Source organism: Carcharhinus amblyrhynchos, chromosome 6 (assembly GCF_965287045.1).
Source record: "Carcharhinus amblyrhynchos chromosome 6, sCarAmb.v2.hapA, whole genome shotgun sequence".
Taxonomy (NCBI): Eukaryota; Metazoa; Chordata; class Chondrichthyes; order Carcharhiniformes; family Carcharhinidae; genus Carcharhinus; species Carcharhinus amblyrhynchos.
In genome coordinates this window covers 85,496,264-85,511,841 of record NC_137329.1, presented here as the reverse complement: position 1 = coordinate 85,511,841, position 15,578 = coordinate 85,496,264, and the positions used below count along the sequence as shown (strand labels likewise).

At 42.3% G+C, this 15,578-nt stretch overlaps 1 protein-coding gene across 5 annotated transcripts in view; it reads left to right on the top strand.

Moving 5' to 3' along the window:
• The window catches only part of phf21b (PHD finger protein 21B), a 209,628-nt gene that overhangs the window by 183,272 nt on the left and 10,778 nt on the right, over positions 1-15,578 (top strand). For 4 of the 5 annotated variants that reach the window (XM_080190853.1, XM_080190852.1, XM_080190854.1 and 1 more), the window contains 2 exons: positions 11,721-11,743; positions 12,789-12,944. In XM_080190853.1, the coding sequence (XP_080046979.1) occupies positions 11,721-11,743; positions 12,789-12,944 (179 nt within the window). The remainder of the gene's footprint in view (positions 1-11,720; positions 11,744-12,788; positions 12,945-15,578) is intronic. The other variant, XM_080190855.1, reaches the window with a different exon arrangement.

The following is a 15,578-nucleotide window of genomic DNA, read 5'->3' as shown; positions in this document are numbered from 1 at the left end:
CTATAAACATGTACCCCACATCTCTCTGTTCTGTAACTCTCCCCAACGCCCTCCCATTAACTGAGTAATCCCACCCTGGTTCAATCTACCAAAATGCATCACCTCGCATTTGTCTAAATTAAACTCCCATCTGCCATTCGTCAGCCCATTGGCCCAATTGCTCAAGATCCAGTTGCTATTGGAGATAACTTTCTTCACTGTCCACTGTGCCACAATCTTGGTGTCATCTGCAAATTTACTAACCATGCCTCCTCTATTCTCATCCAAATCATTATTATAAATGACAAATAACAGTGGACCTACCACTGATCCCTGAGACACACCACTGGTCACAAACCTCCAGTTTGAAAAACAACTCTGCAACCACCCTCTGACTTGTGTCAAGAAGCGAATTTTGTATCCATTTAGATACCTCATCCTGGATCCCATGAAATTTAACTTGTGCAACAACCTACCATGTGGTACCTTGCCAAAGGCCTTGCCGAAGTCCATGTAGACAACAACAACAACACTGTCCTCATCTATCTTCCTGGTTACCCCTTCAAAAAAACTCAAATTTTTAAGGCATGACTTTCCACTCACAAAACCATGCTGACTGTCCCTAATCAGTCTTTGTGTCTCTAAATGCCTATCGATCCTGTCTCTCAAAATATCTTCCAACAACTTACCCACTACAGATGTGAGGTTCGCTGGCCTATAGTTCCCAGGCTTTTCCCTGCAGCCATTTTTAAACAAAGGCACAACATTTGCCACCTTTCAGTCTTCAGGCACCTCCCTCATGACTATCAATGATTCAAATATCTCTGCTAGGGACTCGCAATTTCCTCCCTAGCCTCCCACAATTCCTGGGATACACTTCGAGTCCTGGAGATGTATCTACCTTGATGTGTTTTAAGACTTCCAGCAGCTCTTTCTTTGTAATATGTACATTCCTCAAGACATCATTATTTATTTCCCCAAGTTCCCTAACATCCATGCTTTTCTCAGTAGTAAATACAGATGAGAAATGTTCATTTAGGATCTTACCCATCTCTTGTGGATCCACACATAGACGATCTTGTTGATCCTTCAGAGGCCCTACTTTCTCCCTTGTTACTCTTTTGCCCTTTATGTATTGTATTATGTACTGGTGCTTGAGGATGTACAGGACATGCCAAGCACAACAGTCAAACCAGCACAGGGAATCAGGACACCCTCCTGATGTCCCATCGTATCCCTGGTCGAGAATTGTAATGGATCTGTTCACCATTGTTCACTGGAGTGAGCGAAGTGAAGGTTGCACGGAGTAAAGGTAAGCGATTTACCTTTGTAAAGATTTTTGTGGGCTTTGTAATGGTATTTCTGCTTTAAAAAGTTAGACAGGAAGTGGGCAGCGGGGCTTTGTGGGGAGGGTTTTTTTTAACTGCGCAAAGTATAAAAGGATTGCTGTAGACAGCAGGCAGTGTCAGGAGTGGGCAGCGGAGTGAGAGGGAAGCAGAGTGAGCAGTAAGGGTTTGGCAGAAAAGGGCAAAGTAAGTTTAAATTCTTAACTGTGTTTAGAAATCACTAAGAGACTGTGATGGAGGGGCATATGATGTGCTGTTTCTGTAAGATGTGGGAGCTGGTGGACCCCCAAGGTCCTTCCCAATGACCATGTCTGCAGTAAGTGCTGGTTGCTTGAAGAGTTCCAGCTCAAAGTAGACAAACTGAACTCAGCTTCAGATACTGAGGCTCATCAGGGAGAGGGAGTGTAAACTGTATAATGGGGTACAAGAGGAAGGAGGGGGGGCACCCAAAGGCCTCAGCCTCTCAATCTGCACAGCAGGTTTGAGGTTCTTGCTCCCAGTGTGGACAAGAATGAGGGCTGTAAGGTTGACGAGCAAACTGCCCACGGTACAGTGGTGCAGACACAGGACAAAGAGGAAGAAGTAAAGAGGAGCGTAGTGGTAATTGGGGTTAGTGTAGTTAGGGGTAATGACACTGTCTTTTGTCACAATGATAAAGAATACAGAAGGGTGTGTTGTCTGCCTGGTGCTCGGGTCCAGGATGTATCATCTGGGCTGCAGAGGAACCTGGAGTGGGAGGGTGAGAATCCGGTCATTGTGGTACATGTGGGTGCCAACGACGTAGGCAAAATGGGAACTAAGCATCTGCAGAGGGAGTGTGCAAAGCTGGGAATCAAATTAAAAAGCAGAACCGACAAGGTGGTTATCTCTGGATTACTACCTGGACCACATGCAGATGGGTGTAGGGTAAATAGGATTAAAGAGATGAATGGGTGGCTCAGGGATTGGTGTGGGAGGAATGGGTTTGAATTTATGGGGCATTGGCACTAGTATTGGGGCAGGTGGGACCTGTTCAGATGGGATGGTCTTCGTCTGAACCATGCTGGGACCAGAGTCCTGGCGAATCATATAACTAGGACTATAGATAGGGCTTTAAACTAATCGGGGGTGGGGTGGGGGGGGGCAGAAATTACAAAATCTAAAGTAAGAGAGGCTACGGGCGTGGGAAAATGTTGAGGATGTCCCAATAATAAAGGGAGTAGGGGGCATGAGAAAGGTTGGTAGCGTTCCTTCAAATAAGGTCCAGATAAAGGCTGGTATAAAGACACTTTGTTCCGAATGCACGAAGCATTCAGAACAAAGTGAATGAGCTGGTGGCGCAGATCAGCACAAATGGATATGATCTGGTGGCCGTTACGTAAACGTGGTTGCAGGGTGACAGGGATTGGGAGCTGAATGTCCTTGGGTATCAAGTGTTTAGGAAGGATAGACGGGAGGAAAAAGGGGGTGTGGTAGCTCTGCTGATTAAGGGTGATCAGGGTGGTAGTAAGGGAAGATATAGGCTCCAAAGAGCAAAACGTGGAATCGAGGGTGGAGATAAGAACAGTAAGGGGAGGAAGACGCTGGTGGGTGTGGTCTATAGGCCCCCAAATAATAACTTAGAGGTGGGGCGGGCTATAAACAAGCAAATAAACGATGCGCGCAGAAATGGAGCGGCGATAATTATGGGGGGTTTTAATCTGCACATTGATTGGTTGACCCAAGTCGGACACGGTGGGCTTGAGGAAGAGTTTGTGGAATGCTGTCGGGATAGTTTCCTTGAACAGTGTGACGGAACCAACGAGGGAGCGAGCTATCTTAGATCTGGTGTTGTGTAATGAGGCAGGAAGAATTAAGGGTCTTATTGTGAGGGATCCTCTTGGGACGAGCGATCATAGTATGGTTGAGTTTTTGATGCAGATGGAGGATGAGAAAGTAGGGTCCCGAACCTGTGTCCTCTGTTTGAACAGAAGGGAGTACGATAGGATGAGAGAGGAATGGGCAAATGTAGATTGGGGGCACAGATTGGTTGGTAGGACAGCTGAGGAACAGTGGAGGATCTTTAAGGAGATCTTCAGTGCTCAGCAGAAATATATTCCGATGGTAAAGAAGGAATGTAGGAGAAGGGGTAACCAGCCGTGGTTATCGAAGGAAATAAAGGAGAGTATTAAATTAAAAGCTGATGTGTTCAGAGTGGCTAAAAGTAGTGGGCGATTAGAAGATTGGGAAAGGTTTAAAAATCAACAAAGAATGACTAAGTTGATAAAGAAAGGAAGGATAGACTATAAAGCTAAACTAGCACTAAATATAAAAAGGACAGTAAGAGTTTTTACAAATATATAAAGAAGAGGAGGCTGGCTAGAGTGAATGTTGGACCCTTAGAGGCTGAAAGGGGGGATTTAGTGGTGGGAGATGAGGAAATGGCTGAGGCCTTAAATAAGTTTTTTGCCTCGGTCTTCACGGAGGAGGACGTGAATAGTTTGCCAGATATTAAAGATAGAATGATGGTAGGAGTTGCGGGCCTGAATGCGATTACTGTCACAAGAGAGGTAGTGCTTGATAGACTAGTGGGACTGATGGTGGACACCCAGGACCAGATGGAATGCATCCCAGGGTTCTGAAGGAAATGGCAGAGGTGATAGTGGATGCCTTAGTGATTATTTACCAAAATTCGCTGGATTCCGGGGAAGTGCCAGAAGATTGGAAAACGGCTAATGTTAAGCTGCTGTTTTAAAAAAGGAAGCAGACAAAAGGCAGGGAATTATAGGCCGGTTAGTTTAACGTCTGTAGTTGGAAAAATGCTTGAATCCGTCATCTAAGAAGAAACAGCGAGGCACCTGGAAAGGAATGGTTTGATAGAGCAGATGCAGCATGGATTCGTTAAAGGGAAGTCGTGTTTGACGAATTTATTGGATTTCTATAAGGATGTGACTAGTGTGGTAGACAGGGGAACCGGTGGATGTGGTGTTTCTAGATTTTCAAAAGGCGTTTGATAAGGTGCCTTACAAAAAGTTGCTTCAGAAGGTTAGGGGGCATGGAGTTGGGGGTAAGGTGTCAGCGTGGATAGAGGATTGGTTGTCTAATAGGAGGTAGAGAGTTGGTATCAATGGGTGCTATTCTGGTTGGCGGTTGGTGACTAGTGGAGTGCCGCAGGGATCAGTGCTCGGGCCTCAGCTATTTATCATTTATATAGATGATCTGGAGGAGGTGGCTGAGTGTAGGGTGACGAAATTTGCTGATGACACGAAGATGAGTGGAAAAGCAAATTGCGCGGTGTGGAAAGTTTGCAGAGGGATCTGGATAGGCTGAGCGAGTGGGTGAGGACCTGGCAGATGGAGTATAATGTTAGCAAGTGTGAGGTTATCCACTTTGGCAGAAATAATAGTAGGAGGGATTACTATTTAAAAGGCGAAAAGCTGCAGCATGCTATGGTGCAGAGGGACCTGGGGGTCCTTGTGCATGAGTCGCAGAAATGCAGTCTGCAGGTGCAGCAGTTGATCAAGAAGGCAAATGGTATGCTGGCCTTTATAGCGAGGGGGGTAGAATATAAAAGCAAGGAGGTCTTGCTGCAACTGTACAGGGCACTGGTGAGGCCGCAGCTGGAGTATTGTGTGCAGTTTTGGTCGCCGCACTTGCACAAGGATATATTGACCTTGGAGGGAGTGCAGAGGAGGTTCACTAGGCTGATACCAGAGATGAGGGGATTGGACTATGAAGAGAGACTAAATAGACTGGGTCTGTACTCGTTGGAGTTTAGAAGGATGGGGGGGATCTTATAGAGACGTATAAGATAATGAAGGGGATGGATAGGGTAGAGGTAGAGAGATTCTTCCCGCTCAGAAAGGACAGCAGGTCTAGAGGGCACAGCCTCAAGATAAGGGGGGGCGCAGTTTAGATCGGAGTTGAGGAGGAACTTCTTCACTCAGAGGGTGGTGAATCTCTGGAATTCTCTGCCCGTTGAAGTGGTGGAGGCTACCTCGCTAAATATATTTAAGTCACGGGTAGATAGGTTTTTGACAGACAAGGGAATTAAGGGTTATGGGGAGAGAGCGGGAAAGTGGAACTGATCCACTTCAGATCAGCCATGATCTTATTGAATGGCGGGGCAGGCTCGAAAGGCTAGATGGCCTACTCCTGCTCCTATTTCTTATGTTTTTATGTACCATTCGGTGATGATTTTCCTCTTGATCACATTATTTTTCAAAGTCTTCAATCATCAGACAGATTGAGGGATATATCAAGAATATCTAGCGAATGTGAATGTTTTAGTCCTTTTGACACACTGGAGAAGATTATATCAGATAATGGTCCACAGTATACAGGCAAATCATTGCAGGATATTGAGTAGGCCCTAACCATGTAGCAGCTTCTCCATGTTATCCTACACCTAATGGTCTGGTTAGACTGCTTGTTGTGAAGTGCAGGGAAAAGAGTAAGATTTCCAAGTTGCTATGTTGCACTTACAGGTGACACTATTAAACATGAGATTACCATGTTTGGGAGTCAGGTCAGAATGACACTTCTGGGTCATAGAAATCATAGAATCCTACAGTGCAGAAAGAGGCCATTTGGCCCATCAAGTCTGTACCAACCACAATCCCCATATCCCCACATATTTACCCACTAATCCCTCTAACCTATGCATCCCGAGACGCTAAGGGCAATTTAGAATGGCCAATCAACCTAGCCTGCACGTCTTTGGACTGTGGGAGGAAAGCGGAGCACCCGGAGGAAACCCATGCAGACACAGGGAGAATGTGCAAACTCCACACAGACAGTGACCTGAGCCAGGATTGAAACCCAGGTCCCTGGAGCTGTGAAGCAGCAGTGCTAATCAATGTGCTACTGTGCTGCCCATGGGTCATCAACCATCAGTGCAGGAAAGGCTACTGGAGAAGCAGGAGAAGATGAAGTCTACTCATGATCAGAAGGCAGGTGTGAAATTGCCTAGCTAACTTGGCAAAAGTTTTGAGTTATTCACCCAACAGAAAAAAACATGGTTCCCTCAGAGGTATCTAAAGTTTGCATGAGTCAGGATCATGTAAAGTCACAAGAACTAACAGAATAATGTTGAGATGTCAATTAATGGAATTGTCTAACTGCATCTTATCCGGCACTTTGTTGGCATTGAGGACATATTCATGTCTGAGATCTGAGGACCACTGAAGAATACCAAGCATTGAAATTGACAAGTCACGAACACTGTATTGATGATTCCAGATCTCAGAAGTGTTTTACTATCATGTAAATCAGGAGTGAATCATCATTACATTTTAGTGAGTCTTCAAAGATGGTTGGAAGTCAAATCATTATACAAATAGCGCTCGTAGCAATTCTGTTATGTTTTGTGTATTTATTATTATTGTGTAATTTTCTACTTGAGGGACAAGGGGCATGTTGTGATATTGCTTTAATTGGATGTGTAAGTGGTGAGTGTGCACCATCATTGCAGGAAGTGGCGTTATATGGCATGTGACCCAGCAGTAAGTGTGGCGTTGTTGCTCTAATAAAGTGTGCACGTTGAGCTTTCCTTTAACTTGTATATTTTGCTGTACATCTTCAAAAAAAAACCAAAGTATTTATCGCCATTCATCGGTGGTCACCCTTGGTGTGATTGGTAGGTTTGTGTGAAGAGTCTAGTAACGCAACACTGGCCCTCAGTGTATGATTTAAGCATATCTATTTATTTTTGCCTATTTATATTAATTGAATATCAGGAGTGTGAATTAATTACTACAGCCAATTAATCTTGCTGCATTGTGTTGAAAGGTTTATTGGAACATAGTGTTTTCAGAAAATAACTGCTTTAATTACTAAATATTAGGGAAGAGGCTGTGTATAAAGTCTCTAGTCATTTTAATGGTGAGATTAAAAAACTTCAAGTCGCTTTCAGAGCTGATATGAAATCTGACTTGCAGGATACACTTCAACTTGAAATGTATGCCGCATAACCAAAATGTGCACCAATTTTATGTGCTTTGAGTCTGAGGTCTGTCATGTCAGTATCCATTATTCATGTTTTATTAGTAGTCCCTGGTGCATTCTGAGGAAGGGTTTGAAACCATTTTCTCTTGTATGGTTGTTGAAGGAAAAGAGAATAGAGGTGTGGGAAATCATCATGCTTTTGAATACCATATAACATCTCCCAGTTGTAGTCTGAGTTTGGACATTGGAATTTTGATCTTGTGTAGGACATTCCTATTTGGATGTATCTGTACATTTTTAAAAGTAGTTTGGACAAAGGGAATGTTTCTTTATTTGCTCTGTTTGAATGTTCAGAGGAGTTTCCAAAGTATATGTTTATCTTACCCACCTATGACACTGCATTTTTCCCATTAGATATAGGACACTTTTTCAGTAACAGTTTTGTAGCTCTCAGATCATTCAGCTCCTTGAACCTGCTGTGTCATGCAACTGATCATTTCCCTGCACTAACCCCATATTCCTTGATGTCATTAGTATCTAGTAGTAGACATTCCTTCCCAAAATGGCTTCTCAGATACTTTCTTTGCTCAGACAAACTTCACTGACCCCAGATATCCTGATCTTGTCCTTTCTCACTACTCCACGCAGCCATTTCAGGATCCAGACCCCATTAGTATCCAGTTTTGTTTCCCCCCCTCATTGACTTTGCCCAGGTTTCTGCACTATACAACAAGGCTGGTCTTGCAATTGTACATTCTTCCTTTCCATTTAGGCACTTCCAAATACTACAACCAGAGCTAATCCATGGCTTAGTTTCCATTTCCATATTTCCATCTTCTATCACCACCCCCAGATGCTGGAAATCACTCATTTTCTTCAAGTCTTCACTCATAATCTTTTTGATTTGATTTATTATGGTCACGTATTGGTGTACAGTGAGAAACATTGTTTCTTGTGTGCTATACAGACAAAGCATCCCATTCATAGAAAAGAAGAGAGTGCAGAATGTGGTGTTAGTCATAGCTAGCGTGTAGGGAAAGATTAACTTAATACAAGGTAGATCCTTTCAAAAGTCTGATGGCAGCAGGGAAGAAGCTGTTCTTGAGTTGGTTTGTACATGACCTCAGACTTCTCTCCTGACAGAAGAAGGTGGAAGAGAGTATTTATGGGGCGCATGGGGTCCTTGATTATGCTGGCTGTTTTTCCAAGACAGCCAAAAGTGTCGACAGAGTCAATGGGTGGGAAGCTGATTTGTGGGACGAGCTGGGCTTTTGTTCATGACCCTTTGTATTTTTTTTGCTGTCTCAAACAGAGCAGGAGCCAAACCAAGCTGTGATACAACCAGAAAGAATGCTTTCTCTGACGCAACTGTAAAAGTTGGTGAGCGTCGTTAGTGCAGTTGCCAAATTTCCTTAGCCTCCTGAGAAAGTAGAGGGATTGGTGGGTTCCTTAACTATAATCTCAGCATGGAAGGACCAGGACAGGTTGTTGATGATCTGGACACCTAGAAACTTGAAGTTCTTGACCATTTCCACTTCTTCCACCTTCACTCTGATCCTCTTCTTCAGGCTAAAAGTGATAGGCTGTAAATTGGTTCTTTGGTCTGCTGATCTTCAAGTCACTGTCCTAGTGTTTTTCTCCAGTTCTCCAATTTCAGTATCAGCAGGAGAACATTTTAAGGGACAGCAATAGTTGTATCATAGAAGTAATTCTGGCTAGAAAAGTAACTGGGGGAAGATGAACTTCAAAGGGCAAAAGCAGATCTGGGTCAAATAAACTGGAATCAAAGATTGGTGGGAAAAGCAATCACTGAACAGTGAGCTACCTTCAAAGAAGAGAATTCAAACAGTCATTCCCTCAAAAGGGAAAGATAGGGCCAACAAAGCCGGAGTTCCCTGGATGACAAAAGGGATAAAAGTTAAGATTGAGAGGAAAACATATGTCAGGTGAAAAATACAATTGAAAACCAAGCTGAAAATAAAAGGTTCTGTGGGGAGGTGAAAAAGCAAATAAGAGAAGCAAAGGGGGAGTAAGAAAAGAAACTTACAGCTAACATAAAAGGAAATCCCAAAGTTTTCTCTTGGCCAGTGGTACGTAAGTAGCAAAAGGGGTTAAATGGAGAGTCAGTCTGATAAGGGACCAAAAAGGGCAATTTGTGCCACCACTAATATACAGTGACAGCAGTATGTACCATCTACAAGAAGCACTGCAGGAACTCACCAAAGCTCCTTAGACAACACTTTCCAAACGCATGACTACTAAAATCTAGAAGAACAAGGGCAGATATATGGGAACATCATCACCGGAAGTTCTCCTTCAAGCCACTCACCATTCTCATCTGGAAATATATTGCCATTCCTTCACTATTGCTGGGTTAAAATCCTGGAATTCCCTGTGTACCTACACCTCAGAGACTGCAGCAGTCAAGAAGGCAGTTCACCACCATCTTCTCAAGGGTAATTAGGGATTGACTATACTCGTTATACACCTTTTGACTGTTTGGCCAAATTCCCCTCCACCTTGATTTTCAAGTTTGCTGATAACACCACTGTAGTGGGTCGGATTTCAAACAATGACGAGATGGAGTACAGGAAAGAGAGAGAGTATCTGGTGAACTGGTGCAGTGTAACAATTTCTCCTTCAATGTCAACAAAACGAAGGAGATGTTATCAACTTTAGGAAGCGTAACATAAGGCATGCCTTTCTTGGCATCAATGGGGATGAAGTAGAAATGGTTGAGAGTTTCAAGTTTTAAGTGTCCAGGTCACCAATAGCCTGCCCCCATGCTGACACTTCAGTTAAGAAAGCCCACCAATGCCTCTACTTTCTCAGAAGATTAAGGAAATTTGGAATGTCGGCTATGACTGTCGTCAACTTTTATAGATGCACCATAGAAAGCATTCTTTCTGGTTATATTCCAGCTTGGTATGGTTCCTGCACCAACCAAAACTGCAAGAAGCTACAAAGGGTTGTGAACAAAGCCCAGTCCGTCACTCAGTGAGCCTCCGAACCATTGACTCTGTCCCGCTGCCTTGGTTAAACAACCACCATAATTAAGCATCCCACACATCCCGGACATTCTCCCTTCCACCACCTTCCTTCAGGAAAAAGATATAAAAGTCTGAGGTCACGTACCAACCGACTCAAGAACAGCTTCTTCCCTGCTGATATCAGACTTTTGAATGGACCTACCTTTTGCATTAAGTTGATTTTTCTCTACACCCTAGCTATGACTGTAACACTACATACAGCACTCTCTCTTTCTCAATGAACGGTATGCTTTGTCTGTGTAGTGCACAAGAAACAATACTTCTCACTATATACCAATACATGTGACAATAATTCAAATATCTTGATGGGAGTGCAGCGTTCTGTATCCTTTCTCAACTTCTCAATACTAGAGTTTGGATTCATAACCTTGCAGTCTATTTTAAAGGAGATGCTGTCAAGTGTATCTGTAATTTTTTCCACACCTGTTAGGAAACCTATTCCTAATTTTCAATTTAAAACAAAACCCTAACCTAAAGATGTTTGGGTAATTGTAATTACAAACATTTTTCATTGCTTCAATTCCAAGCAAATTGTTTGGCAACACAGGCAATACTTACAAATACAGGGTCAAAGATATAACTGTGAAATTATAGGTGAAATTTATTTCAAGTAAGTAATGGGAGTCAATACAACTTTTATTTTTGAGGGTACAAATGAGCCTCTTCTGTGATTTAGATATTATGAATGTAGATGTTTATTTGTTTATTTATTTGTTATTAACCAAAGATAACACTTAAATCAGGGAATTGAGTTTTGATTTGTTTTTTTTTGTCATGTACTATCATACAGTGAAAAGTATTGTTTCTTGCGTGCTATACCATTCATAGAGAAGGAAATAAGAGGGTGCTGAATGTACTGTCACAATCACAGCTAGGTTGTTAGAGAAAGATCAAATTAATACGAGGTAGGTCCATTCAAAAGTCTGATGGCAGCAGGGAAGAAGCTGTTCTTGAGTCGGTTGGTATGAGATCTCAAACTTTTGAAGCTCTTTCCCGGTGGAAGCGAAAATGTCCTGGGTGTATGGGATCCTTTGTTATGCTGGCTGTTTTGCTGAGGCAGTGGAAAGTGCAGACAGAGTCAGTAGATGGGAGGCTGGTTTGCATGATGGATTGGGCTACATTTACAATCTTTTTTGCAGTCTTGGGCAGAACAGGAGCCATACCAAACTGTGATGATCACTAACTTTGAGACTGGCACATCTGTTCTGGTTTTCCTTTTTTTCTCCCCTACAGCCCCACCCCACCCATCCCCACAAGTTTTATCTTTTGTCTAATTTTCAGTGTCTTCATAGTCTGGTGTCATCCAGGTAATCCAGGTGCCTCCAGTCACTGCTATTTGTACTTGGTTTACTCAGTGAATCCATGTTAAAATCCTCAATCCAGGCTGTTGCACAGATCAGCTCTTACTAACATGTTTCTGCCTCTTTCCTTAACACGCAAGCCAATGAGGATCTTTGTTGGAAGGTATGTCTCCTACATTCTGTGGCTTTTCCCTGTGTGAATCGCTTGGCATTCAAATATTTGGGACTTTTATTACTGCAGAAGCATAAAGCATATATTGATATACTGCTTTATATAATATAAATCTTTATATTTAAGCATTAGTGTGTTACATCCAAAAATATTATTGTTGCTTTTAAAATGTTGCATTTATCAGTTAATGCAATCCATTAGTGCAGCATTCTGGAGGGGATTGCAGCAATCAGTGAGGATCATTAGGAAACCATCATATTTGCAAAAAAAAACAAATTTTCAAGGACACTGGTTTGGAGACTCAAATTGTGCCATAGTTGGTTAATATTGGCCATTTTTATTGAGCTCTAGCATTGTTTAATCTCAGAATAAAAATGTCACGCTGTCTATATTTTTGTTTGTGGCTTCTTTATTCTGGAGACTGTGTTGCAATTGAGAAGGATTTTCTTTCTAAGCTTTTATTTTCCCAGGCCACTTTTTAGCAAATATCTACATTTAAAATAATGCAATTGCTTATTCATGTGAATAATAATTTTTCACAATATACTTTCCAAGTATATTCCGATCTGCGCATTAAGTAAAAGTGCCATGAGGGGAGCAAAGGGGAAGATGTTTCATTGCCTGTGAGGTTTAATGGGATTTGCTGTTACATGAGTAATTATGACCAGTTACCACGATATGATTACTGATTTTTTTTGATTGAGTGGCTTAGTTAGCTGAAAGATTCATCAAAGGCAGTTGAAGAGGGGAGGTTTGCCATGATTTTATTGAAGCAACACCAGAGTCAGAGCAAGGCCCAGGCAACCATGGGAAAGGTTCAGGAGTTGAAGGTGATAACGGAGTGGACCAGGGTGAGAGAGTAGTCACTTCAGATTGCCATGAAGGGAACAAAGGGGAAGATACGTTCTGTGATAATATCATGCTGGTGATGGAGGAAAGTTCATGTCAAGTCACTCAAAGTTTCCAAACTTCCTTTAGGAAATCATGAAAATTCATTTCAATTAATATTGTGATTTGTGTGGTCTTGATTTTGCAGGATGATATCCATGAGGATTACTGTACAGTGTGCAAACGCAGTGGTCAGCTACTTCTGTGTGACACTTGCTCTCGTGTCTATCATCTGGAATGCTTAGAGCCCCCCCTCAAGACCATTCCCAAGGGTGTGTGGGTCTGCCCCAGGTGCCAGGAAAAGGTACAGGCTCAGCTTTTTATTTTTCAAAGAATTTACTAATACAGATAGTTTAATATTGACTCACTTGATTAAGGAAGTGAGTATCTCAACTCTGCAGACCTGGAAAATTCCAGAATTTTCTGAGTTGGCTTACTTTAGCTGGAGTTTCAAATAAGTTTAGTCCTCCTCTTTTTAGAAAGGAAAATTACCACATTTCTGCTTCCAATTGCAATCCAGTGTCCTTTGTTGAACGTGCATATGTTTGCATGTCAGGTATGGATAGGATTGGACTCGTGTGAACCATGCAGATGTATAGGTGCACACATGAAAAATGCTTCAAATAATCCAGCTACCCTGTCTTAGCCACATTATCTCTGACACTGCCAACCTTTGCCCTTCTTGAGGCAATTTCATAATCCCTTTTGAAAACCTATCCAAAATTCGGCTGACCTTGACATATCGCGATCATCTAGCACCCCTGTTCTTGCTGATCCACATTGCACCCAGTCTTTCAGTACTTCAAGTTTATAAATCTTATAGTTATGTTGAAATCCCTTTGTGGCGTCACCACTTAAACCCTTCTGCCTTTCAATCTCTCTCTCTCACTATTTCCTTAAGACGATTCTGTTTGGCTTTTAGCCACTCCTCTATTTAGTTTTAAATCAATTATTTTTGGACTACACTTCTGTGAAGTGCTTTTTTTGTTTAAGTACTTGGATTTTATACATTAGAGGTGCTATATAAATGCAAATTATTACATTGAATTTGAACCTGTACGCCACTTCCAAAACAGCTGTAATACCCACACATTTTCAAAGCGCCCTACAGATTTACTCAATAGCGGCCCTCCCAAACCAGCCTGTAACATGTGGTTTGTACTTTGTGCACCGACGCTCATCACAGGAGATTTTCGCACTTAATAATTATTGACTGCGTCATTAATAGTTTTGGAAACTTTATTCCCCGAGAACGGAGAAAACCACATTCTGAGTGATGAGAGAATCGCGTATCCCGAAAATGCAAATGTAGCAAAGACCTTGCAAAAGGCCTGGAGCACATCCTGCTTGATGATGCAGATTCTGTTTGCAAAGCAGCATACAATCTTGATCTGTTATAATTGAAGAAGGAAAATTAACCTTGGGACATATCCAATTAATATCCATCTGTACAAGTGGAATCCAAGTCACAACTGAGTGCTTGAAAACATAGAAACTAGAAGCAGGAGTAGGCTCTCCAAGCCTGCTTTGCCATTATGCTTCATTATGCTTGTGGCTGATCATCGAATTCAATATCCCAATCTCTTTCTCCACCCCCGACGCGCACGCGCACACACACACACACACACACACACACACACACACACACACACACACACACACACACACACACACACACACACACACACACCCCTTCCCATATCCCTTGATTCCTTTAGGCCCAAGAGCTGTATCTAATTTCTTCTTGAAATCAGATGTTTTGGCCTCAACTGCATTCTGTGGTAGTGAATTCCATACATTCAAAACCCTCAGGGTGAAGAAATTTCTCCTCACTTCCTTTTTAAAAGGTTTGCCCATTTTCCTATGACTCCCTTGTTCTGCACTCCCGCACAATTGGCAACATTCTTTCTGAATCTACTCTTTCTACCCTGTTAGAATTTTATAAATTTCTATGGGATCCCCTCACTCTTACAAACTCCAGTGAATATAATCCTAACCAATTTAGTCTGTCCTCAGACCTGCCATCCTGTGCTGTACTCCCCGTCCAGCAAGGTATCCTTCCTCCAGACAAGGACACCAAAACTGCACGCATTACTCCAGGTGTGGCCTCACCAATGCCCAATACAATTGCAGCAAAACATCCCTATCCCTATACTCAAATCCTGTAGCTATGAAGGCCAACATACCCTTTGCCTTCTTTACTGCCTGTTGTATCTGTGTGCTTACTTTCAGCAACTGATGCAGAAGGACTCCAAGGTCTCGTTGAGTATCCACCCCTCTCAGTTTACATCCATTCAAGTAATAATCAGTCTTCCTATTATTGCTACCAAAGTGGATAACCTCAGATTTATCCACGTTATACTGCATCTGCCATGCAGATGCCCACACACTCAGCCTGTCGAAATCATGCTGAAGCATCTCTGCATCCTTCTCACAGCTCGCCCTCCCACCCAACCTTGTATCATCAGCAAATTTAGAGATAATACATTCAGTTCCCTCTTCCAATTCATTATTGTATAATGTGAACAGTTGGGGTTCTAGCACAGATCCCTGCGGAACCCCACTAGTCACTGACTGCCAATCAGAAAAAGACCCATTTATGCTCTTGCTTCCTATCTACTGAACAGCTTTCTATCTATCTCAAGACTTTACCTGCAATCCATAGTAGCCTGTTATGTGAGATCTTGTCAAAAGCCTTCTCAAAATTCTAAATAAACCACATCCACTGGTTCTCCTCGGCAATTCTACTAATTACATTCTCAAAAAATTCCAATAGATTTGTCAAGCATGATTTCCCTTCTGTAAATCCATCCTGAAAAACTGATGAGAGGGCACAAACTGTCACATTAACTAATTTAAAGAGTAGAAAAATATGTTGGAAATTTAGAGCAAAACAGAACATATTAGAAACACAGCAACACAGTTATCATTTATGGAG